At 42.9% G+C, this 27715-nt stretch overlaps 1 protein-coding gene across 1 annotated transcript; it reads left to right on the top strand.

Annotated features, from left to right (window-relative positions):
* Positions 1-1400: 1400 nt before the first annotated feature.
* On the top strand, positions 1401-25211 carry LOC129830987 (zinc transporter ZIP4-like). Its single transcript, XM_055893917.1, has 12 exons — positions 1401-1610; positions 3152-3469; positions 3717-3921; positions 4688-4914; positions 10859-11030; positions 12438-12610; positions 14194-14361; positions 14748-14843; positions 16804-16858; positions 23514-23666; positions 24066-24253; positions 24532-25211. Exons 1-12 carry the CDS (start codon positions 1401-1403, stop codon positions 24658-24660), a joined length of 2094 nt encoding a protein of 697 aa, XP_055749892.1. The 3' UTR covers positions 24661-25211.
* The last annotated feature ends 2504 nt before the right edge of the window (positions 25212-27715 follow it).

Here is a 27715-nt window from a genome sequence, read left to right as displayed (position 1 = left end):
CGATGGAAGGATCGTGCTCAGAGAACACCTTGCCAAACATACGTTTTACTCCTGCTCATGTACTGTCAACTTACACAACATGTAACACAACATTGGTCTCATTCTCATTGGTCAAGTAGATGAACGCTTTGTGAATTAGTTAACATGGCAACATATGGCTTCTAGATTATACTGAAGGTTGTGTATGCATTGGTACTTATCTTCTTCGTTTTCCGTGAGAAAGTTTATCTTAGTCATTGCCAGGAGAAACTATGGGACTCAATCATCCAGTCACACGGTCAATGCAACATTTTGACTGTTGTCCATGGAAAGTACTTTTACTCCACAAAATGGGTATACGTGAAGAATGGGGCCTCAATTTACTCAGCAATACATTTCCTCAACTATGTGTTGGCTCTTTATTTTTTTTAACAGAAAAAGTTCTGTAGAAATTATAGTATGTGCATTATTTGTTTTGACAAAAGTTCCACCAGCCACCTTCCACGCTGTCAGTAATACGTTGTCTCGTTACATCATGTTGTCAATTTTCCTAATACACAACCTGTTGTCAGTAAAGAAAAGTGTTAAAGGCCCAGGGCAGTAAAACATGAGATATTCCTGTGTTTTATATATATTTCCATACTATGGGGTTGGAATAATACTGTGAAATTGTGAAAATTATGATTATGCCCTTTTAGTTTAAGCTGTTTGAAAAGACCACCTGTAATTTCAGCCTGTTTTGGTGGGATGGAGTTTTGTCCTTCCATGGAGACATCACCAGGCGGTAACCTCTGCAAATAACAGCACCGTTTTCCCCTCCCCACTTAGACCATTCAGACAGTTCAAGCAAAATTCTTCCTTGAGAAAATGCCCTTTGCTATGAAGCTATTTTGGTTTATTTTTGACCATTTTAAATTAAAACAATCACAGTAAGGTACTTCATTGTACAATTATTTGATATTTAGATAACAACAGCTAGTGATGGTCTTCATCAAGACAGTTGTGGCCATTGAGGGTGTAAGTGTGTCACTTGGCACACATATTTTGCCTGTATTCTTAGCAACATATTGTACTGACATAAAAAAAACTAACTTGCCATTATTTCAGTTTAGGTCAGTTTATGCTGAGTCTATAATGAAGACAGGTGATTTGGACATGTACCCCTCATTCAGGTGAACTGCAAAGGTCACTTATTTATGGACTGGTAGAGAAGCGCACATCGCCTCTGGACCAATCAAAGGCAAGCTTACAGGTCGATGAAATCTCTAACTTAGTAATTATAGAGACCTGTATGATGAACTTAAAACCGCGTGTGGAATGATCTGCACCACTCGGGAATCAACTCCTCGACTAAACTCACTGTTTTTGCACTTTATTTTTTATTGTTTTTTATAGAGGATTTTATCTTTATAGATAGAACAATGGAAACTACATATAAGTATTTCCACGTTATTCTCCTATGTCTGAGTATTAACCTATTCACCTATGCGTGGTATTCACCTGTTGATGTATATGACAAAGTGGTCGAGCTAGTGTCGCCAGGAGAGGAATACCTGGATGAAAAGTCAGTTCGCTCCTTTTTCAAACTGTTAGAGAAGCGTGTGCAGTGCCCTGGTGTGTCGTGTGAAAAGGTAACTTTTTTCTTACACTCGCTACAGCTTGCGCTTTAGGAAAGGTCGAGGTCCATTCTGCACCTGTTACTGTGCTGTGCCGTGCGCTAAACTACTGGAGACTACGCTGTACGTACAACACAGTACAGTATGTCACAGTTCTTTGTTAGACCAATAGCTAAAATATATCCGTATTTTTTTTATTTATCAGTCTCTGACCGAGTCTATTTTTATTTTTATTGATACATATATCTTGAGCACTGAGCAATTTTAAAGTTAAAGCTTTCTCCATAATATTTAAAAATATATATTGTTATTATCACTGTATTATAGACTAAACACAGTAATGATTCGTGTTATTATTACACAGAGAGATATTACACGACGTCAGCATTGCAGATTGTTTTGTACCAGATTTTTGTAACTACATTTATCCCGACCTTTATGTTCTAACTATTGCAATGACATAAAACCAACTGATCAACATTTAAACAGGGTAGTAGATATTATAGAACAATGTCTTAGGCTTAAATGGCGTATGGCTGGTTTACAAGTATTAGCATAGCCTTCTATATGACTATTACAATGATCATAATCCAAACATAATATTTTATATTTAATGCTTTTCTTTTACATCACCAATTCATTTGAATGTCTTGGTTGTATCACCCTTCACTGTGCAGGTTGGTTAAATTGCATCTTAATGATCAGGCATTCTGTTTTCCTTACATTTCTGAAATTCTATTTCATATTTCTTTCATTCTGTCCATCATGCCAATGCACCAATACATTTAAATGTTGGTTCCCTTTGATTTACTGTAGAGAAAATGTATGCATTGCTCTATTCTCCATTTTGAATCCATGTCCTGTTGTTCAGATACGGAAGGCCTTGGACTTTACCTTGGCAGGTGTAATCTGTACTTATGACCATCTAGAGGCAGTTTTCCGTTACATGTTATGTGAGAAATGTTTTAGATTGGCCAGACATGTTTGAGACTTACACTAATTATCAGTATTTAGACAGTGTGTGCTGCTAATGCAACAGTGGCTTGAGATCTTAATTGAAGTATATGTGTGTAAGATGATACTGTTGAAACAGAAAAAAGTCTCTGCACACTTCCAGTCAGATGCAAATGGATTTGAATAGAGCCTGAACTTTCAGTCAGTCTGACCTGCATCAAGCTCAGCCTCTTCTAAAATACATTTACATCTGACTGGAAATGTGTGGAGATTTTTTCCTGTTCCTCCAGTTTTGCATTTTGCCTCCAGCACATTCACTAGTCGGTTTTGGATGTGCGGTAGATTCGGACTATTATCTACATTATGATACTGTACAAAGTCACTGTATGTCCTGACTCAAAAACCCAGAGTATAGTCTGCTCTTAAAGATCAGAAAATGTCACCCAAGTCAAACCAACCCAAATTCCTTTCCTTTAGCTTGTGGTCATAATGACAAAACAATAAGACCGTACGTTTGTATTCTCTTATAAATTAGACCTATATTTGTCCTTAGTACATAAATAATCTACATGTAACACTGAAGCAAGCTTTCTTGTTTCTAGTGCCTCTCTGTGCAGTCAGTAGACCAGCTGGTGGGTAACTTTACCAGCACTGGTGGTCTCCTTCACAACGAAGGCTTCTTCAGAGTAGCGGCAGGATGCCACCTCTACCTCAGCTCTCCCACCGAGGCCTGCTCTGCCGTGAGGGCAGGGAGGTGGGGGGATGAGACGGACCACCTCATCCAGGAAATCACAGGCCATGACCACCACGGACACAGGCACAGGGATGGGCATGGACACGGAGACATGGAGAGCAGTGGGATAGAGACTCTACTCCGAAACATGGAGAAGCACTACAAGCCTGATCAGCAGTACGACCAGGTTGGAGCTGATGTGTAATAATTAAGCAATAAGGCCCAAGGGGGTGTGGTATATTGCCAATATACCACGGCTAAGGGCTGTTAAAATTTTAACAATGCAGAGTGCCTGGCTACAGCCCTTAGCCGTGTTATATTGGCCGTATACTGCAAACCCCCAGAAGTGCCTATTTGCTGTTATGTCTCAACAAAGTATTTTTATTCTATTCAACAGTGTAAGTCTGTCCTGTCTTGTTATCATGGTCATTTAGCACTGTCTCACTGGTCAAGACATCTTAGAGGAGAGCAGCGCGTCAACTAGTGATGGTGACCCTCACAACACGGATGTGGTGTTTGGATACATAGTTTACCATGCTTTACGAGGTGACTGCATGACGGCCAGAGCACTACCTGAAGAGGACTATTTTCTGGATTTCATATTCAACCGCTTCAGCTCTGACAACATCACTATTCACGGTACCGTAAGATAACCCTTTAAGGTTGTTATTACTGTCATATTACCTCATAACAAGTGGCTATTCCTATTAGTATGAATCATTTTGATCTTATTCTTTAGTTTTAGATTTATTACACTGCCATGTAATGTCATCCTCCTGCCTGTACTTCAACCTACTCATTCATCCATGTTGTGTCATACATAATTCATAATTTATTTAACATGTTGCTGTCACGATCGTTATAAGGAGTGGACCAAGATGCAGCGTGGCATGTTTCCATCCTTTTATATGGAAGAGAAACTTAAAGAACAAAACAATAAAGCGAACAAACGAAACGTGAAGCTCAGAGTAGTGCTCACAAGCAACTATACCTAGACCAGATCCCACAAAGCACAAAGGGGAAATGGCTGCCTAAATATGATCCCCAATCAGAGACAACGATAAACAGCTGCCTCTGATTGGGAATCATACCAGGCCAACATAGATATATAATTACCTAGATGACCCACCCTAGTCACACCTCGACCTAACCGACATAGAGAATAACAGGCTCTCTATGGTCAGGGCGTGACAGTTGCCCTTGAAGGGCTATGTTATTAACATTACCCCATGAAAACCACTGGTAATGAGAGTGTATATTACTTTTCCCAGGGGCACAACTTTCCCTGGGGACGGGGGGGACATGTTCCCCCCCACTTCTAAAGCCAAAGTTTCGCCCCTGCTGTTCCCCAATGGCCTGCTATGTACATTACCACCAATCATATCATTCTGATTAATCTCTGTAGAGCTGGAAGGTATTATGAAGAGCCTGCAACTGGGTGGAATCCACGAAGAGGACCACGATCATCAACATGGAGATCAAGATGGACACGACAATGACCATAGTGACCACAGTACCGCTGGCGGGGGTCGAGGTGCTCAGAGTGGTTGGGGGGGTCGAGGTGGAAGTGCAGCCTTCAGGCAGAGTCACGAGGAGGGGTACCACCAGAGGAACATCAGCAGCTGGGACCTGGTAATTATTATACTGAACCACCCCAGTGCGTGGTGGGTAATTATTATACTGAACCACCCCAGTGCTTGGTGGGTCATTATTATACTGAACCACCTCAGTGCTTGGTGGGTAATTATTATACTGAACCACCCCAGTGCTTGGTGGGTCATTATTATACTGAACCACCTCAGTGCTTGGTGGGTAATTATTATACTGAACCACCTCGGTGCTTGGTGTGTCATTATTATAGTGAACCACCTTGGTGCTTGGTGTGTCATTATTATAGTGAACCACCTCAGTGCTTGGTGGGTAATTATTATACTGAACCACCTCAGTGCTTGGTGGGTAATTATTATACTGAACCACCTCAGTGCTTGGTGTGTCATTATTATACTGAACCACCTCGGTGCTTGGTGTGTCATTATTATACTGAACCACCTCAGTGCTTGGTGGGTAGTTATTATACTGAACCACCTCGGTGCTTTGTGTGTCATTATTATACTGAACCAACTCGGTGCTTGGTGGGTCATTATTATACTGAACCACCTCAGTGCTTGGTGTGTCATTATTATACTGAACCACCTCGGTGCTTTGTGTGTCATTATTATACTGAACCACCTCGGTGCTTGGTGGGTCATTATTATGCTGAACCACCTCGGTGCTTGGTGGGTCATTATTATACTGAACCACCTCGGTGCTTGGTGGGTCATTATTATACTGAACCACCTCAGTGCTTGGTGGGTAATTATTATACTGAACCACCTCAGTGCTTGGTGTGTCATTATTATACTGAACCACCTCAGTGCTTGGTGTGTCATTAGTATACTGAACCACCTCAGTGCTTGGTGGGTAATTATTATACTGAACCACCTCAGTGCTTGGTGGGTAATTAGGTCAAGGCCTTAGCTTCACTCTCTCTTCTGGGGCTTAAAGGCACAACACACACACACACACACACACACACACACACACACACACACACACACACACACACACACACACACACACACACACACACACACACACACACACACACACACACACACACACACACACACACACACACACACACACACACACACACACACACACACACACACACACACACACACACACACACACACACTGATTCATTATCAAACTGCTAAACCCCTGGTGTCTGCTGCTCATCCAGTGTGTTGTAATGAGCCTTAGATGTGCTTTAGATTGCCTGAGCTATAGGATTCCCTCCATGGTATCATCTCTATTGGAGAAATCTGAATGAAAAGCAGCACAGCTGAGGCATAATGACATGTCACTTGTAATATTGGTTCCCACTTTATAAATGCCTAATCTCGAACTAAACCCACAACTAAAATCTTGTGTAATTTGGTCAGATGTACCATTTATGTTTATATAGTCTTTCCACAAGAGATGAATGAATGCCCAATGACATCTTTCTTTTAGTCATTAAGGAGTGTTCATTTAAGGTATTGACTAGAACGAATTGCAAAAATCACTGAAGCTGGGGTCTTATATCTCCCTCTGTAACTTTAAGCATCAGCTGTCAGAGCAGCTTACCGATCACTGTACCTGTACACAGCCAATCTGTAAATATCTCATCCCCATATTATTACTTACCCTCTTGCTCTTTTGCACCCCAGTATCTCTACTTGCACATCATCTTCTGCACATCTATCACTCCAGTGTTAATGCTAAATTGTAATTATTTCGCCTCTGTGGCCCATTTATTACCTACCTCCCTACTCTTCTACATTTGCACACACTGTACATAGGTTTTTCTATTGTGTTAATTAACCGTACGTTTGTTTATGTGTAACTCTGTGTTGTTGTTTTTGTCGCACTGCTTTGCCCTATTTTGGCCAGGTCACAGTTATAAATGAGAACTTGTTCTCAACTGGCCTACCTGGTTAAATAAAGGTGAAATAGCTGAATAGCTGAAAGAATAGCTGAAAATGCTGTGCAGCGCATCAATGAAAAATGGAAATGCAAATTAATTATTCAATTAATATACTTGTCTACTCATCCAAATACTGTATCTGACTATGTCCCAAATGGCACACTATTCCCTTCATAGTGCCCAAAGCAGTGCACTATAGGGTGTTACAGTCCTCTTTACCCCCTATAGATGTGTTTTATCCCCGTTTCCTCCATATCCAGTGCCTTGCAAAAGTTTTCATCCCCCATGATATTTTTCCTATGCTGTTGCATTACAACCTATAATGAAAATGTATTTTTATTTGGATTTCAGGTAACGGACATACACAAAATAGTCCAAATTGGTGAAGTGAAATTTAAAAAAATCACTGTTTAAAAGAAGAAAAAAAAAAGAAAAGAAAGGAAAAGTGGTGCGTGCATATGTATTCACCCCCTTTGCTATGAAGCCCCTAAATAAGATCCGGTGCAACCAATTACCTTCAGAAGTCCCATAATTAGTTAAATAAAGTCCACTTTTGTGCAATCTAAGTGTCACATGATCTCAGTATATATACAGCTGTTCTGAAAGGCCCCAGAGTCTGCAGCACCACTAAGCAAGGGGAACCATGAAAACCAAGCAGCTCTCCAAACAGGTCAGGGACAAAGTTGTGGAGAAGTATAGATCAGGGTTGGGTTATAAAAAAATATCTGAAACTTTGAACATCCCATGGAGCACCATTAAATCCATTATTAAAAAAATTGAAAGAATATGGCATCACAACAAACCTCCCCACCTAAACTCACAGACCAGGCAAGGAGGGCATTAATCAGAGAGGAAACAAAGAGACCAAAGATAACCCTAAAGGAGCTGCAAAGCTCCGCAGCGGAGATTGGAGTATCTGTCCATACGACCACTTTAAGCCGTACACTCCACAGAGCTGGGCTTTACGGAAGAGTGGCCAGAAAAAAGCAATTACTTAAAGAAGAAAATAAGCAAACATGTTTGGTGTTCGCCAAAAGAAATGTGGGAGACTCCCCAAACATATGGAAGAAGGTACTCTGGTCAGATGAGACAAAAATGTTGCTTTTTGGCCATCAAGGAAAACGCTATGTCTGGCGCAAACCCAACACCTCTCATCACCCTGAGAACACCATCCCTACAGTGAAGCATGGTGGTGGCAGCATCATGCTGTGGGGATGTTTTTCATCGGCAGGGACTGGGAAACTGGTCAGAATTGAAGGAATGATGGATGGTGCTAAATACAGGGAAATTCTTGAGGGAGACCGGTTTCAGTCTTCCAGAGATTTGAGACTGGGATGGAGGTTCACCTTCCAGCAGGACAATGACCCTAAGCATACTGATAAAGCAACACTCGAGTGGTTTAAGGGGAAACATTTAAATGTCTTGGAATTGCCTAGTCAAAGCCCAGACCTCAATCCAATTGAGAATCTCTGGTATGACTTAAAGATTGCTGTACACCAGAGGAACCCATCCAACTTGAAGGAGCTGGAGCAGTTTTTCCTTGAAGAATGGGCAAAAATCCCAGTGGCTAGATGTGCCACTTGCAACTGTAATTTCTGCAAAAGGTGGATCTACAAAGTATTGACTTTGAGGGAGTGAATAGTTTTGCACGCTCAAGTTTTCTGTTTTTTGTCTTATTTTTTGTTTGTTTCACAATGAAACATATTTTGCATCTTCAAAGTGGTAGGCATGTTGTGTAAATCAAATGATACAAACCCTCCCAAAAAAACTATTTTAATTCCAGGTTTTAAGGCAGCAAAATAGGAAAATGCCAAGGGGGTGAATACTTTCGCAAGCCACTGTAGATGTGTTTCATCCCTGTGTCACGATCGTCGTCAGGGTGGAAATGACAGGTCCAAGGTGCAGCGTGCAGTGTGGAGCGTACATTTCTTTTAATGTTGTAAATGTCGCCAACAAAACAAGAAACAACAAAAAAAACGACCGTGAAGCTGACTAGGGCTATACAGGCCACTAACACAAACAACTACCCACAACTAAAGTGGCAAAACAGGCTGCCTAAGTATGATTCCCAATCAGAGACAACGAATGACAGCTGTCCCTGATTGAGAACCATACCCGGCCAAAACATAGAAACAGAAAACATAGAAATAAAGAAACTAGAATGCCCACCCTAGTCACACCCTGGCCTAACCAAAATAGAGAATAAAAGCCTTTCTATGGCCAGGGCGTGACACCCTGTTTCCTCCATGTAGATGTGTTTCATCCCTGTTTCCTCCATGTAGATGTGTTTCAGCCCTGTTTCCTCCATATAGATGTGTTTCAGCCCTGTTTCCTCCATATAGATGTGTTTCATCCCTGTTTCCTCCATGTAGATGTGTTTCAGCCCTGTTTCCTCCATATAGATGTGTTTCAGCCCTGTTTCCTCAATGTAGATGTGTTTCAGCCCTGTTTCCTCCATGTAGATGTGTTTCATCCCTGTTTCCTCCATGTAGATGTGTTTCAGCCCTGTTTCCTCAATGTAGATGAGTTTCAGCCCTGTTTCCTCCATGTAGATGAGTTTCAGCCCTGTTTCCTCCATATAGATGTGTTTCAGCCCTGTTTCCTCCATATAGATGTGTTTCATCCCTGTTTCCTCCATATAGATGTGTTTCAGCCCTGTTTCCTCCATATAGATGTGTTTCAGCCCTGTTTCCTCCATATAGATGTGTTTCATCCCTGTTTCCTCAATGTAGATGTGTTTCAGCCCTGTTTCCTCCATGTATACTTATTTCATTGTGGTTTCCTCCATGTAGACATGTGTCAGTGCTGTTTCTTCAATGTAGACATGTTTCAGCGCTGTTTCCTCCATGTATTTGTTATTTTATTAGGATCTCCATTAGCTGTTGTGAAAGCAACAGCTACTCTTCCTGGGGTCCACACAAAACATGAAACATGACATAATACAGAACAATAATAGACAAGAACAGCTCAAGTACAGAACTACATACTTTGTTAACAGCAGACAGCCTACATATCAATACATGCACACAAAATATCTAGGTCAAATAGGGGCGAGGTGTTGTGCCGTGAAGTATTGCTTCATCTGTTTTTTGAAACCAGGTTTGCTGATCACTTGAGCAAAGAGATGGAACGGAGTTCCATGCAATAATGTCTCTATATAATACTGTAAGCTTTCTTGATTTTGTTCTGAATTTGGGGACTGTGAAAAGACCCCTGGTGGCATGTCCAGTGTGTAAGTGTGTGCGTCAGAGCTGTAAGTTGACTATGCTAACAATTTAGAATTTTCGACACATTAATGTTTCTTACAATAAGAAGAAGTGATGTAGTCAGTCTCACCTCTACTTTTAGCCAAGAGAGACTGGCATGCATAGTATTTATATTAGCCCTCTGATTACAGTGAAGAGCAACATGTGGCGCTCTGTTCTGGGCCAACTGCAGCTTAACTAGACCTTTCTTTGCGACACTTGACCACGTGACTGGACAATAATCAAGATAAGACAAAACTAGAGCCTGCAGGACTTGATTATTGGAGTGTGGTGTCAAAAAAGCAGAGCATCTCTTTATTACGGACAGACCTCTCCCCATCTTTACAACCATTGAATCTATATGTTTTGACCATGACAGTTTACAATCTAAGGTATCACCAAGTAATTTAGTCTCCTCAACCTGTTCAACAGCCACACCATTCATTACCAGATTCAGCTAGCGGTCTAGAGCTTAGGGACTGATTTGTACCAAATACAATGCTCTTAGTTTACGAGATATTCAGGACCAGTTTACTACTGGCCACCCACTCCAAAACTGACTGCAACTCCTTGTTAAGAGTTTCAGTGACTTCATTAGCGGTGGTTCCTGACACGTATATGGTTGAATAATCAGCATACATGGACACACAGGCTTGGTTTAATGCCAGTGGCAGGTCATTGGTAAAATGGAAAAGAATAGCAGGCCTACAATGCTTTTCTTTTATTATTTGTTTTTTAATGCATAAATATGAGTTAGACTGTTCATTGTTGGCATTTCCTGCCTATGTAGATGTGTTTCAGCCCTGTTTTCTCCATGTAGACATGTTTCAGCCCAGAAGAACTGGTAAAGATCCATGGGCTGAATGGATCTAGCCTGTCCAGGTATGACGTGGCCTGGCTTAGCCCAGCCCTGGTCCAGCAGATCCTCAGTGGGGCCTGCAACAGCACCTCTCCCCCCACTGGACCATCAGACCAGCTCAGCACCATAGAGAGTGAGTGGACTGCTACAGTCCTAGCTCCATGCTTCTGCCTCTGCATTACTTGCTCTTTGGGATTTTAGGATGGGTATATGTAAACTTCTGATGTTAAAAGGTATTTATAAAATATATGTGATTGATTGACTACTACAGTACACACTTTATTCAACACTCACTCCTCTCCTTTTGATACAGAAAGGCCCATTCGTCACTATTTACTTTTTAATGAAAAGGGAATGATAGTGAGACTCTGCACCGATACATTTACTATGTTCATAAATATAAACGCTCCAAAATGTAAACTATACTGAACAAAAATATAAAATCAATGTGTAAAGTGTTGGTCCCATATTCCATGAGCTGAAATAAAAGATCACAGAAATGTTCCATATGCACAAAAAGCTTATTTCTCTCCAATTTTGTGCACATGCTTGTTTACATCCCTGTTGGTGAACATTTCTCTTTTGCCAAGATAATCCATCCACCTGACAGGTGTGGCATATCAAGAAGCTGATTAAACAGCATGACTGCAGGAATGTCCACCTGAGCTGTTGCCAGAGAATTACATTTTAATTTCTCTACCTTAAGCATACATGGACAGAAAGGCCCATTCGTTGTTTTAGAGAATTTGGCAGTACGTCCAACCGGCCTCACAACCGCAGACCATGTGTAACCATGCCAAGCCCAGGACCTCCACATCTGCGTTCTTCACCTGTGGGATCGTCTGAGCCACCCAGACAGCTGATGAAAATGAGGAGTATTTCTGTCTGTAATAAAGCCCTTTTGTGGGGAAAAACTCATTCTGATTGGCTGGGCCTGGCTCCCCATTGGGTTAGTGGGTGGGCCTATACCATCCCAGACCCACCCATGGCTGCACCTCTGCCCAGTCATGTGACATCCATAGATTAGTGCCTCACGAATTTATTTAAATTGACTGATTTCCTTATATGAACTTTAACTTGAAATTGTTGCATGTTGCATTCATATTTTTGTTCAGTATAGATTTTTATTTTTTTTATTTTTTTTATTTCACCTTTATTTAACCAGGTAGGCTAGTTGAGAACAAGTTCTCATTTGCAACTGCGACCTGGCCAAGATAAAGCATAGCAGTGTGAACAGACAACAACACAGAGTTACACATGGAGTAAACAATAAACAAGTCAATAACATGGTAGGAAAAAGAGAATCTATATACAATGTGTGCAAAAGGCATGAGGTAGGCAATAAATCGAATAATTACAATTTAGCAGATTTAGCAGATGAATGTTATCATTAGGTAACGGGCCTATTTCAAGCATGATCACTGTATGTGGAATATATTATCATCTAACAGACCTTTCATGGCTTGACTGACTGATTTGCTTTAGTCCTGTTATTATTGTATACATTGATCCCGGTAATGTTAATTCTCTCTCTCCACAGAGTATGTGTATGCCACCATCGCCAATCTTCTGATCTGTCTGGCCGCTGTGGTTGGCGTTGTGGTGCTGCTGTGTACTTCCTGTAGTAGCGTCTTCCAGCTCATCATCCAGTTCTGTGTCAGCCTGGCCGTGGGCTCCCTTACTGGGGACGCCCTGTTGCACCTCCTGCCTATGGTGAGCACCACAGTACCATATTCACATTACCGAGCCCAGCTGATTCAAGCTGAGCTGTACTGTGCGGGCCTGGTTACACACCCATCATAGTTACTGGAACTGTGCCTGGAATGGACAATGTGAAAAGAAAACCCCTGATTTAGACTTTATACTCACTTTATAGCATAACAGATATATTGTCAGGTATCATCTGGTTATTGTTCAGCAGCATTACCTTTTAGATTGTACCAGCAGCGCATCACACGCACCCTCACAATCTAGCCAGCTAGGTCTCTTTCTCCTCAATACTTCCTTGAAGTGTTATGATTAAAGGTCCAAAGCAGCCGTTTTTATCTCAACATCAACTCATTTCTTGGTAACAATTAAGTTTTAAATTAAAAAATTAAGTTTTAAATTAAAATGGTACAACAAATATAAAGAAATAGATTCTAAACAAAGCAATTTCTCAAGCAAGAATTTTGCTAGGACTGTCTGCGAGTGGTCTGAGTTGGGAGGGTGAAAATGGAAAACTAGCTGTTATTGCCAGAGGTTTGAAACTCTCTTTCTTATTGGTCTGTTAACTAATTTACTGCATGGTGATGTCACCAAGGAAGGCCAAAACTCCATCCCACCAAAACAGGCTGAAATTTCAGGCGGTCTTTTCAAACAGCTCTTACACCAAATAGCCGTTGTCATAAATTTCACAATTTCACAGTATTATTCCAACCACATATTGTGGGAAATAAATATAAAACACAGGAAATCCAGTTTTTGACTGCACTGGACCTTTAATGTCTGTGCGCCCCAATGATCATCTAGATGTCTGAGGGCCTTTGATTAAACTTAACTCCACAATTTACAATGGAGTTGTGCTGCAACTAGTGTGGGCGGACTGGAGCTACGACGTCACATAAAATGTTTTTCTAAAAAAATACTGATTTCAGCACACAAAGAATAGCTTGCATTTACACATGACATTGTCGCCACTGAACTGCATCGTAAATGGTGGAGTTGAGTTTAGTTGGCTAATTTCCCCCAGGGCAGACAGACTCTTCTAAAGGAAATACAGAACTTCCTGTTCCTGTAGCTCAATCCTTTTAGATCCATGCCAACATCACAGGGTGACGTATTAGCAGGCTGTCACACCCTATCCTCAGCTACAGTGTAAAATAATGTGATTAAGGAACTGAAACGACACCCTCTCATTGGACAAACAGAGAAATGGGCCGATGTTGCTTCAGGGAATCTACGGTCATTACAAAGCCAATGATGAGAGTAACATAACACTGTGTCCCAATGGTGCCGAAATTGTTTCTTATCCCCCTCTCCTCTCCCTAACAACTACCTATTGAGAGGACATGATTGGTGAAAGCAATATGGTGGATAGGTACCAGTCTCCACTCTAAACATTCATCTGTCAGAACAGTGGCATGTGAAGGAGGCCATTTCAGAGTAATGGACCCACAGGTTGATTGCATCACCAGTATTTGGTTTTATCCTTCCCTGTGTATTGCCGTCATAAAGGTTACATAACACTGTTATAACACTGTCATTATAATGACATTGGGCTGACTCTGTCTGACCGTGTTCCTCTTTTGATTCAGTTCCTAGGCCTCCATGTTCACAGTGAAGGAACAGACCACAGCCACTCAGAGGAGGTTCCAGACTACATCTATAAGATACTGGTGCTGATGGCTGGCATCTACTGCTTCTATCTCATGGAGACTATCTTCTCCATCGTCACCATGCACCATGCCCCGCATCACCATGGGGTAAGTAGTGTCTATCCCCTGGGCTGTGTTCAGTAGGGCCCAACATAGCAAAATGTTTTGCATCAAGAAACAAAAATGTGTGACCTTATTGGACAATTTCAGGTAGTACCTCCCAATTTCACTCTGTTTCGAAATGTTATCTTCTTACTGAACCCCACTGTCCTGTCCGCTCACTGGTTCGGTGGATCCATGGTGAAAAAAACTCCCACACGTATATTTGCAATAAACTTTTAATAAAGTGCAACGCTTCGGTCATAGAAATTCGTCAGGTCTTACTGGTTCCAAAATGTGATAATTGTTAGTTAATAACAGTAGATACATGTTCTATGTTGTCTGCAATCAAAAGATATTGATATTATGAGTACATTGTCTCATTGTGTTTCCAGGTGGAGTCTGAGCCCCATCACTGTGACCATGGTAAAGTCCTGGAGATGTACCTGCAGGACAAAAAGAACAAGCAGTCTGTATCGCAGACAGATCTGGTAGGTTCTGTACCAGTTATTCACAGACAGACCTGGTAGATTCTGTACCAGTTATTCACAGACAGACCTGGTAGGTTCTGTACCAGTTATTCACAGACAGACCTGGTAGATTCTGTACCAGTTATTCACAGACAGACCTGGTAGGTTCTGTACCATTTATTCACAGACAGACCTGGTAGGGTCTGTACCAGTTATTCACAGACAGACCTGGTAGGTTCTGTACCATTTATTCACAGACAGACCTGGTAGGTTCTGTACCAGTTATTCACAGACAGACCTGGTAGGTTCTGTACCAGTTATTCACAGACAGACCTGGTAGGGTCTGTACCAGTTATTCACAGACAGACCTGGTAGGTTCTGTACCAGTTATTCACAGACAGACCTGGTAGGTTCTGTACCAGTTATTCACAGACAGACCTGGTAGGTTCTGTACCAGTTATTCACAGACAGACCTGGTAGGTTCTGTACCAGTTATTCACAGACACATCTGGTAGGTTCTGTACCAGTTATTCACAGACAGACCTGGTAGGTTCTGTACCAGTTATTCACAGACAGACCTGGTAGGTTCTGTACCAGTTATTCACAGACAGACCTGGTAGGTTCTGTACCAGTTATTCACAGACAGACCTGGTAGGTTCTGTACCAGTTATTCACAGACAGACCTGGTAGGTTTGTACCAGTTATTCAAAGACAGACCTGGTAGGTTCTGTACCAGTTATTCACAGACAGACCTGGTAGGTCTGTACCAGTTATTCACAGACAGACCTGGTAGGTTCTGTACCAGTTATTCAAAGACAGACCTGGTAGGTTCTGTACCAGTTATTCAAAGACAGACCAGGTAGGTTCTGTACCAGTTATTCACAGACTGATCTGGTAGGTTCTGTACCAGTTATTCACAGACAGACCTGGTAGGTTCTGTACCAGTTATTCAAAGACAGACCTGGTAGGTTCTGTACCAGTTATTCACAGACACATCTGGTAGGTTCTGTACCAGTTATTCACAGACAGACCTGGTAGGTTCTGTACCAGTTATTCACAGACAGACCTGGTAGGTTCTGTACCAGTTATTCACAGACAGGCCTGGTAGGTTTGTACCAGTTATTCAAAGACAGACCTGGTAGGTTCTGTAACAGTTATTCACAGACAGACCTGGTAGGTTCTGTACCAGTTATTCAAAGACAGACCTGGTAGGTTCTGTACCAGTTATTCACAGACAGACCTGGTAGGTTCTGTACCAGTTATTCAAAGACAGACCTGGTAGGTTCTGTACCAGTTATTCACAGACAGACCTGGTAGGTTCTGTACCAGTTATTCACAGACAGACCTGGTAGGTTCTGTACCAGTTATTCACAGACAGACCTGGTAGGTCTGTACCAGTTATTCACAGACAGACCTGGTAGGTTCTGTACCAGTTATTCACAGACAGACCTGGTAGGTTCTGTACCAGTTATTCAAAGACAGACCTGGTAGGTCTGTACCAGTTATATGCAGACTGATCTGGTAGGTCTGTACCAGTTATTCACAGACAGACCTGGTAGGTTCTGTACCAGTTATTCACAGACAGACCTGGTAGGTTCTGTACCAGTTATTCACAGACAGACCTGGTAGGTTCTGTACCAGTTATTCACAGACTGACCTGGTAGGTTCTGTACCAGTTATTCACAGACTGACCTGGTAGGTTCTGTACCAGTTATTCACAGACAGACCTGGTAGGTTGTGTGACAGTTATTCACAGACAGACTTGGTAGGTTGCAAACCCTCTAACCTCTCTCTTGGAGAACTGAGTCAGACATAGGTCCATGACTGAAAAGCCAGTTTCATAGTAAGCCTATAGTTTTACCTGGCACAGCTTGTAGTCTTACGTCTCTACTACCCGTGTTTCTGAACACCTTGTCCCTCACTAACCCTTTCACTGCTGTAATTCAGATGTTATTATTCTGTAATGTTCTGATCCTGCTAGGTTGATTGTAATGACACAGAGAAAGCCTTTCCAGAACGAAACCAACACTCAAGAGGTAAGAAAGTCTTCTGGGTCTACGTACAACCTTTTCATAAGACATTACATCTAATCAAAGTTTATTGGTCACTTGCACAGGAAAGACTTTTTCTTTTTATATTAATGTTTGGAAATATATACGCAATAAGAATATACAATATAGACTAAGAAATGTGTTAAAGTAAGTAGTGACATGACTGAGCAGCGAAGATAATAATAATAATACAAATATAGGTCAGGATTTGCCATTCAGGAAGTAGCTACAATGTCAAGCTGTCAAACTGTAAACTTACTGTGCGAGTCAAGTCTTAAGTCTAGTCAATGTTTACACACATTCAGTGTGACGAAGAGTAGCGTGCACAAGAGAGCTGTGTTCTTTTCTAATGAACAGTTACCTGAGGAACAGTAAAAAAGGGATATTATTTAAGGGGGTAAAACATTTAAACTTCAGGTACAACCCAAATGTCCCCATCATCATTGTAAATTATATTATAATTTACCTTAGATACTGCTGCCCTACAGTACATAGTAATTGAACACTGGTCACTTTAATAATGTTTACCACTGTACTGTTTTATCCACTCCATATGTATATACTGTATTCTAGTCAAAACTCAACTACTGCTGTACACATATTTTCTATTCATATACTGTCCATACACACCATTATATATACACTGCTCAAAAAAATAAAGGGAACACTTAAACAACAGAATGTAACTCCAAGTCAATCACACTTCTGTGAAATCAAACTGTCCACTTAGGAAGCAACACTGATTGACAATAAATTTCACATGCTGTTGTGCAAATGGAATAGACAAAAGGTGGAAATTATAGGCAATTAGCAAGACACCCCCAATAAAGGACTGGTTCTGCAGGTGGTGACCACAGACAACTTCTCAGTTCCTATGCTTCCTGGCTGATGTTTTGGTCACTTTTGAATGCTGGAGGTGCTTTCACTCTAGTGGTAGCATGAGACGGAGTCTACAATCCACACAAGTGGCTCAGGTAGTGCAGCTCATCCAGGATGGCACATCAATGCGAGCTGTGGCAAGAAGGTTTGCTGTGTCTGTCAGCGTAGTGTCCAGAGCATGGAGGCGCTACCAGGAGACAGGCCAGTACATCAGGAGACGTGGAGGAGGCCGTAGGAGGGCAACAACCCAGCAACAGGACCACTACCTCCGCCTTTGTGCAAGGAGGAGCAGGTGGAGCACTGCCAGAGCCCTGCAAAATGACCTCCAGCAGGCCACAAATGTGCATGTGTCTGCTCAAACGGTTAGAAACAGACTCCATGAGGGTGGTATGAGGGCCCGACGTCCACAGGTGGGGGTTGTGCTTACAGCCCAACACCGTGCAGGACGTTTGGCATTTGCCAGAGAACACCAAGATTGGAAAATTCGCCACTGGCACCCTGTGCTCTTCACAGATGAAAGCAGGTTCACACTGAGCACATGAGCACCTGTGACAGACGTGACAGAGTCTGGAGACGCCGTGGAGAACGTTCTGCTGCCTGCAACATCCTCCAGCATGACCGGTTTGGCGGTGGGTCAGTCATGGTGTGGGGTGGCATTTCTTTGTGGGGCCGAAAAGCCCTCCATGTGCTCGCCAGAGGTAGCCTGACTGCCATTAGGTACCGAGATGAGATCCTCAGACCCCTTGTGAGACCATATGCTGACACATGCACACTTGTGGCCTGCTGGAGGTCATTTTGCAGGACTCTGGCAGTGCTCCTCCTTGCACAAAGGCGGAGGTAGCGGTCCTGCTGCTGGGTTGTTGCCCTCCTACGGCCTCCTCCATGTCTCCTGATGTACTGGCCTGTCTCCTGGTAGTGCCTCCATGCTCTGGACACTACGCTGACAGACACAGCAAACCTTCTTGCCACAGCTCGCATTGATGTGCCATCCTGGATGAGCTGCACTACCTGAGCCACTTGTGTGGGTTGTAGACTCCGTCTCATGCTACCACTAGAGTGAGAGCACTGCCAGCATTCAAAAGTGACCAAAACATCAGCCAGGAAGCATAGGAACTGAGAAGTGGTCTGTGGTCACCACCTGCAGAACCAGTCCTTTATTGGGGATGTCTTGCTAATTGCCTATAATTTCCACCTTTTGTCTATTCCATTTGCACAACAGCATGTGAAATTTATTGTCAATCAGTGTTGCTTCCTAAGTGGACAGTTTGATTTCACAGAAGTGTGATTGACTTGGAGTTACATTGTGTTGTTTAAGTGTTCACTTTATTTTTTTGAGCAGTGTATATATATACACACAGTTGAAATTGGAACTTTACATATACCTTAGCCAAATATTTTTAAACTCAGTTTTTCAAAATTCCTGACATTTAATCATAGTAAAAATTCCCTGTCTTAGGTCAGTTAGGATCACCACTTTATTTTAAGAATGTGAAATGTCAGAATAATAGTAGAGAGAATAATTTATTTCAGCTTTTATTTATTTTCTTTCTTTCACATTCCCAGTGGGTCAGAAGTTTACATACACTCAATTAGTATTTGATGGCATTGCCTTTAAATTGTTAACTTTGGTCAAATGTTTCTTGTAGCCTTCCACAAGCTTCCCACAATAAGTTGGGTGAATTTTGGCCTATTCCTCCTGACAGAGCTGGTCTAACTGAGTCAGGTTTGTAGGCCTCCTTGCTCACACATGCTTTTTCAGTTCTGCCCACAAATTTTCAATAGGACTGAGGTCAGGGCTTTGTGATGGCCACTCCAATACCTTGACTTTGTTGTCCTTAAGCCATTTTGCCACAACTGTGGAAGTATGCTTGGGGTCATTGTCCATTTGGAAGACACATTTGCGACCAAGCTTTAACTTCCTGACTGATGTCTTGAGATATCCACATATTTTCCTGCCTCATGATGCCATCTATTTTGTGAAGTGTACCAGTCCCTCCTGCAGCAAAGCCCCCCCACAACATGATGCTCCTACCCCCGTGCTTCACAGTGTTCTTCGGCTTGCAAGCCTCCCCCTTTTTCCTCCAAGCATAACCATGGTCATTAAGGCCAAACAGTTCTATTTTTGTTTCATCAGACCACAGGACATTTCTCCAAAAAGTCCAATCTTTGTCCCTATGTGCAGTTGCCAACCGTAGTCTGGCTTTTTATGGCGGTTTTGGAGCAGTGGCTTCTTCGTTGCTGAGCGGCATTTCAGGTTATGTCGATATAGGACTCGTTTTACTGTGGATATAGATACTTTTGTACCGGTTTCCTCCAGCATCTTCACAAGGTCCATTGCTGTTGTTCTGGGATTGATTTGCACTTTTTGCACCAAAGTACGCTCATCTCTAGGAGACAGAACGTCTCTCCTTCCTGAGCGGTATGACGACTGTGTGGTCCCATGGTGTTTATACTTATCTACAATTGTTTGTACAGATGAACGTGGTACCTTCAGGTGTTTGGAAATTGCTCCCAAGGATGAACCAGACTTGTGGAGGTCTACAATTTGTTTTCTGAGATCTTGGCTGATTTCTTTTGATTTTACCATGATGCCAAGCGAAGAGGCACTGAGTTTGAAGGTAGGCCTTGAAATACATCCACAGGTACACCTCCAATTGTGTCACGTTCGTCGTATGAATCGGACCAAGGCCCAGCGTTGTATGCGTACATTCTATATTTATTAAAAGAATGAACACTGAACAAACTAACAAAACAACAATACGAACCGTGAAGCTAATATGAATAGTGCAGACAGGCAACTAAACATAGAACAAGAACCCACGACCACAAAAGGGAAAATGGCTACCTAAATATGATCCCCAATCAGTGACAATGATTAATAGCTGCCTCTGATTGGGAACCATATCAGGCCACCATAGACATACAAATTACCTAGACCTACAAAACCCCTAGACAATACATAAACCAATACATAGACCCCGGGCTGGGGACCGTCGCTGGAGACCCCGGGCCGGGGACCGTCGCTGGAGACCCTGGGCCGGGGACCGTCGCTGGAGACCCCGGACCGGGGACCGTCGCTGGAGACCCCGGACCGGGAACCGTCGCCTGAAGCTCTGGACTGGGAACTGTCACCGGAAGCTCTGGACTGGATACTGTCGCCGGAAGCTCTGGACTGGGAACTGTTCGCCGGAAGCTCTGGACTGTGAAAGCGCACTGGAAGCCTGATGCATGGCTGAGGACACGCACCTCGGGGCGAGTGTGGGAAAGAGACACAGGCCGTACTGGACTGTGGAAGCGCACTGGAGGCCTGATGCGTGGTGCCGGAACTGGTGGTACCGGGCTGATGACACGCATCTCAGGGCGAGTGCGGAGAGGAGGCACAGGACGTACTGGACTGTGGAGGCGCACTGGAGGTCTGGTGCGTGGTGCCGGAACTGGTGGTACCGGGCTGATGACACGCACCTCAGGGCAAGTGCGGGAAGCAGGCACAGGACGTACTGAACTGTGGAGGCGCACTGGAGCGTAGAGCTGGAGCATAGAGCTGGCACAATGCGTCCTGGCTGGATGCTAACTTGAGCCCGACAAGTGCGGGGCGCTAGCACAGGACGCAATGGGCTGTGCAGACGCATCGGAGACACAGTACGCAGAGCCGGCGCAGGATATCCTGGTCCAACGAGGTGTATGGAGACCAGGAGCGTTGAGCCGGCACCATCCGTCCTGGCTGGATGCCCATTCTAGCCCGGCAAATGCGAGGAGCTGGAATAGAGCGCACCGGGCTATGAATGCGAACTGGAGACACCGTGCGCATCACTGCATAACACGGTGTCTGACCAGTCACACACCACCAACGGTAAGCACGAGGAGTTGGCTCAGGTCCCCAACCTGACTCAGTCAATCTCCTCGTGTACCCCCCCCAAAACCTTTATTGGGGCTGCCTCTCGGGCTTCCGTGCTAACAGGCAACTAAACATTGAACAAGAACCCACGAACACAAAAGGGGAAATGGCTATCTAAATATGATCCCCAATCAGAGACAACGATAAACAGCTGCCTCTGATTGGGAACCATATCAGGCCACCATAGACATACAAATTACCTAGACCTACAAAACACCTAGACATACAAAACCCCTAGACAATACAAAAACTAGCATACCCACCCTCGTCACACCCTGACCTAACCAAAATATAAAGAAAACAGAGATATCTAAGGTCAGACCGTGACAAATTGACTCAAATTATGTAAATTAGCCTATCAGAAGCTTCTAAAGCCATGACAGAATTTTCTGGAATTTTCCAAGCTGTTTAAAGGCACAGTCAACTTAATGTAGGTAAACTTCTGACCCACTGGAATTGTGATACAGGGGATTGTAAGTGAAATAATCTGTCTGTAAAGAATTGTTGGAAAAATTACTTGTGTCATGCACAAAGTAGATGTCCTAACCGACTTGCCAAAACTATAATTTGTTAACAAGATATTTGTGGAGTGGTTGAAAAACAGGTTTTAATGACTCCATCCTAAGTGTATGTAAACTTCCGACTTCAACTGTATATACACACTATATATACAAAAGTATGTGGACACCCCTTCAAATTAGTGGATTTGTCTATTTCAGCCACACCAGTTGTTGACAGGCGTATAAAATCGAGCACATAGACATGCAATCTCCATAGACAAACATTAGCAGTATAATGGCCTTACTGAAGAGCTCAGCGACTTGCAACCTGGCACAGTCAAAGGATGCTACCTTTCCAACAAGTCAGTTTATCAGATTTCTGCCCTGCTAGAGCTGCCACTGTCAACTGTAAGTGCTGTTATTGTGATGTGAAAACATCTAGGAGCAACAACGGCTCAGCCGCAAAGTGGTAGGCCACACAAGCTCACAGAACGGACCGCCGTGTGCTGAAGCGTGTAGCACGTACAAATCGTCTGTCCTCGGTTCCAACACTCACTACCGAGTTCCAAACAGCCTTTGGAAGCAACGTCAGCACAAGAACTGTTCGTCGGGAGCTTCATGAAATGGGTTTCCATGACCGAGCAGCCCAATACAAGCCTAAGATCATCATGCCAAGTGTCGGCCGGAGCGGTGTAAAGCTCGCGACCATTGAACTCTGGAGCAGTGGAAACGCATTCTCTGGAGTGATGAATCACGCTTCAGTATCTGGTAGTCCGATGGACGAATCAGGGTTTGGTGGATGCCAGGAGAACGCTACCTGCCCCAATGCAATATGCCAACTGTAAAGTTTGGTGGAGGAGGAATAATGGTCTGGGGATGTTTTTCATGGTTTGGACTAGGCCCCTTAGTTCCAAAGAAGGGAAAACTGTGTGGAAGAACTTGACTGGCCTGCACAGAGCCCTGACCTCAACCCCATCGAACACATTTGAGATGAATTGGAATGCTGACTGCGAGCTAGGCTTAATCGCCCAACATCAGTGCCCGTCTTGACTAATGCTCTTGTTGCTGAATGGAAGCAAGTCCCCACAGCTATGTTCTAATATCTAGTGGAAAGCCTTCCCAGAATAATGGAGGCTGTTATAGCAGCAAAGGGGGGACCAACTCTATATTAATGCCCATGATTTTGAAATTAGATATTCGACGAGCAGGTATCCACATACAGTACTTTTGGTCATGTAGTGTATACAGTATATTCTGTATTTACAAATATATATATACAATTATTAACAATAGCTGCATTTGAATTGACTTATTTAGACAACTGAGCCTCTCTCTGAGTTTCCCTTCTGTCTCTCCCCTCCACTAGAACAGCGTCTGCTACCCTACATGGTTACCATAGGGGACGGCATACATAACTTTGCCGATGGCCTGGCTATCGGAGCGGCCTTTTCTGTTTCCTGGAATTCAGGTCTTGCCACGTCTCTGGCTGTGTTCTGTCATGAGCTGCCTCACGAACTGGGTGAGTGGAGCACCGACTTTCCTCTAGTTGGCCATGTTGAAAAAGGCTCTTGAGAATATGGTCCAGCCATATATATATATGCCATATATATATATATATATATATATATATATATATATATATGTATATGTATGTATGTATGTATGTATGTATGTGTATGTAGTTAGATTTCTTTGATTTCAGAAGATTATCTTTCATTTCAAACAATAAAGTATCAGAATAGATGAATAGCAATAGATGAAAGGTAGATGATTAGCAGATACACAGTTTAGCCATTTGGCTCTGTTTCCAGATTTCTAATTCACACAATCCTTCCAATGACATCAACCTAAGACCCACATTTGATCACCAGTGTCATCGCTTTATACCTCTCCTCTCTCCCTTCTCTCCATCTCCCAGGTGACTTCGCTATCCTGCTGCACAGCGGGGTGTCAGTGAAGAAGGCCTTGATGCTGAACGTGGCCAGTGCCCTCACATCCTTCATCGGACTCTACATCGCCCTCACCATCTCTACTGACATGGCCACCAAGCAGTGGATCGCTGCCATCACCTCTGGTCTCTTCCTGTACGTGGGTCTGGCTGATATGGTTAGTATGCTAGTTTTACCACATTCTCAAACAGGATAGGAGGAATAGCTTCTTGGGGGTTCTTTTCAATTGAGAATCTGTCGCATTAATAGTTCAATTGCTTTGACTTGGGCCTTGAGCATCTCCTGGCCATGTGACCTGACCAGGAAGAACTCTAACCCCTAGTTATGACACAGTTGCTCCTATTCCTTTCAGAAATGCTTAATTTCCTCTATAAATATTATATATTTTGAACAATGAGTTAAATGCATTTGATTGTCTTAATCCTCATCCCCCAGCTCCCCACCATGATCCATGTGGACAACCGTAGGCCCTGGCTCATGTTCCTGCTGCAGAACGTAGGACTGCTGTCTGGCTGGGGCATCCTGCTGCTCCTCTCTCTATATGAGGATACAATTGGCTTCTAGAGCCTCCCAGTCATAACACTGTACAGTACAATACAATTACAAATGACACTATGTAGGCTATGCTATATTTCACCTGTTTTGAGATTTTTACTGTAACACGCTTGGTATTTCTATGTGATACAACATTTCCTGACTACTTTTCTAGATGTTATATACAGTATGAGCATCCAGGCTAGTTCTGGTGTATCTTATGCGTCTAACACATAGAAGTATAATCTGTTGGTGTTCTGTGTGGACACATCCTGCCGTTGGTGCTAATGTTACTATTTGAAGGGATATCATCTGAATGTGATTAGTTCAAACTGTAATTTATACAACCTATATTTATAATGGGACTCACAGGTCCTCAGGCTACTTCCTCTCTAGTTGTCACACCTATTGTATTAACCTCATGTACAGTGCCTTCATAAAGTATTCACACCCCTTGACTTTTTCCACATTTTGTTGAGTTAACGCCTGAATTGAAAATGGATAAAAATTAGATCTTGTGTCACTGGCTTATAAAAAATACCCCATCATGTCAAAGGGGAATTATGTTTTTAGAAATGTTTACAAATTCATTAAATATTAAAAGCTGAAATGTCTTGAGTCAATAAGTATTCAACCCCTTTGTTAAGGCACACCTAAATAAGTTCATGAGTAAAAATGTTCTTAACAAGTCGCATAATAAGTTGCATGGACTCACTCTCTGTGCAATAATAGTGTTTAACATAATTTTTTAATGACTACCTCATGTATGTAGCCCACACATACAATTAATTATCTGTAAAGGTCCCTCAGTGGAGCAATGAATTTCAACCACAAAGAACAGGGAGGTTTTCCAATGCCTCGCAAAGAAGGGCACCTATTGATAGATGGGTAAAATGAAAAAAGCAGACATTGAATATTTCTTGAGCATGGTGAAGTTATTAATTACACTTTGGATGATGTATCAATACACCGAGTCACTACAAAGATACAGACTCCTTCCTAACTCAGTTGCCAGAGAGGAAGGACACCGCTCAGGGATTTCACCATGAGGCCAATGGTAACTTTAAAACAGTTACAGAGTTTACTGACTGTGACAGGAGAAAACTGATGGATCAACAACATTGTAGTTACTCCACAATAGTAACCTAATTGACAGAGTTAAAATAAGGAAGCCTGTACAGAATCAAAATATTCCAAAACATGCATCCTATTTGCAACAAGACACTAAAGTAAAACTGCAAAATATGTCCTGAATACAAAGTGTTATGTTTGGGGAAAATCCAACAAAACAAATCATGGAGTAACACTCTTCATATTTTGAAGCATGGTGGTAGCGGCATCATGCTATAGGTATGCTTGTCATCGGCAGAGGACTAGGGAGTTTTTTAGGATAACAAGACACAGAATGGAGCTAAGCACAGGCAAAATCATAGAAGAAAACCAGGTTCAGTCTGACAAATTCCCCTTTCAGCAGGTCAATAACCTTAAACACAAGGCCAAATCTACACTGGAGATCCTTACCAAGATGACATTGAATGTTCCTGAGTGGCCTGGTTACAGTTTCGACTTAAATCAGCTTGAACATCAAATCAAATATTATTTGTTACATGCGCCAAATACAACAGGTGTAGACCTTACCGTGAAATGCTTACTTACAAGCCCTTAACCAACAATGTAGTTCAAGAAATAGAGTTAAGATAATATTTACTAAATTAACTAAAGTAAAAAAATAAAAAATAACACAAGAAAATTACATAACAATAACAAGGCTATATACGGGGGATACCGGTACCGAGTCAGTATGTGGGGGTACAGGTTAGTTGAGGTATTTTGTATAGTGACTATGCATAGATAATAAACGGCGAGTAGCAGCAGTGTAAGAGGAGGGGGGTCCTGGATATAGGTCCTGGATGGTCCTGGATGGCAGGAAGCTTGGCCCCAGTGATGTCCTGGGCCGTACGCACTGCCCTCTGTAGCGCCTTACGGTCAGATGCCGAGCAGTTGTTCTCGATGGTGCAGCTGTAGAACCTTTTGAGGTTCTGGGGACCCATGCTAAATCTTTTCAGTCTCCTGAGGGGGGAAATGTGTTGTCGTGCCCTCTTCACAACTGTCTTGGTGTGTTTGGACCATGATAGTTCGTTGGTGGACACCAAGGAACTTGAAACTCTCGACCCGCTCCACTTCAGCCCCGTTGTTAATGGGGGCCTATTCGGACCTCCTTGTCCTATGGTCCACGATCAGCTCCTTTGTCTTGCTCACATTGTGGCAGAGGTTGTTGTACTAGCACCACACTGCCAGTTCTCTGACCTCCTCCCTACAGGCCATCTCATCGTTGTCGGTGATCAGGCCTACCACTGTTGTGTCGTCAGCAAACTTAATGATGGTGTTGGAGTCATGCTTGGCCACGCAGTCGTGGGTGAACAGGGAGTAAGCACGCACCCCTGAGAGGCCCCAGTGTTGGGGATCAGTGCGGCAGATGTGTTGTTGCCTACCCTTACCACCTGGGGGCGGCCCATCAGGAAGTCCAGGATCCAGTTGCAGAGGGAGGTGTTAGTCCCAGGGTCCTTAGCTTAGTGATGAGCTTTGTGGGTACTATGGTGTTGAATGCTGAGCTGTAGTCAATGAACAGCATTCTCACATAGGTGATCCTTTTGTCCAGGTGGGAAAGTGCAGTGTTGAGTGTGATTGAGATTGCGTTATCTGTGGATCTGTTGGGGCGGTATATGAATTGGAGTGGGTCTAGGGTTTCCAGCATGATGGTGTTGATGTGAGCCATGACCAGCCTTTCAAACATCTATAGCAAGACTTAAAAATGGTTTAGAATTCAGGTGTGCAAAACTCTTAGACTTACCCAGAAAGACTCACACCTGTAGTTGCTGCCAAGGGTGATTCTAACATGTATTGACTCAGGGGTGTGAATACTTGTGTACTGTAAATGAGATATTTCTGTATTTCGTTTTTAATAAATGTTCAAACACTTTTAAAAACATGTTTTCACTTAGTCATTATGGGGTATTGTGTGTAGATGGGTGAGAAAAACAAATACATGTAATCCATTATGAATTCAGGCTGTAACACAACAACA

Source organism: Salvelinus fontinalis, chromosome 32, assembly GCF_029448725.1.
Source record: "Salvelinus fontinalis isolate EN_2023a chromosome 32, ASM2944872v1, whole genome shotgun sequence".
NCBI classification, from domain to species: Eukaryota; Metazoa; Chordata; class Actinopteri; order Salmoniformes; family Salmonidae; genus Salvelinus; species Salvelinus fontinalis.
Note: the sequence above shows the minus strand (reverse complement) of the source record. Positions and strands in the feature narration are given on the sequence as shown.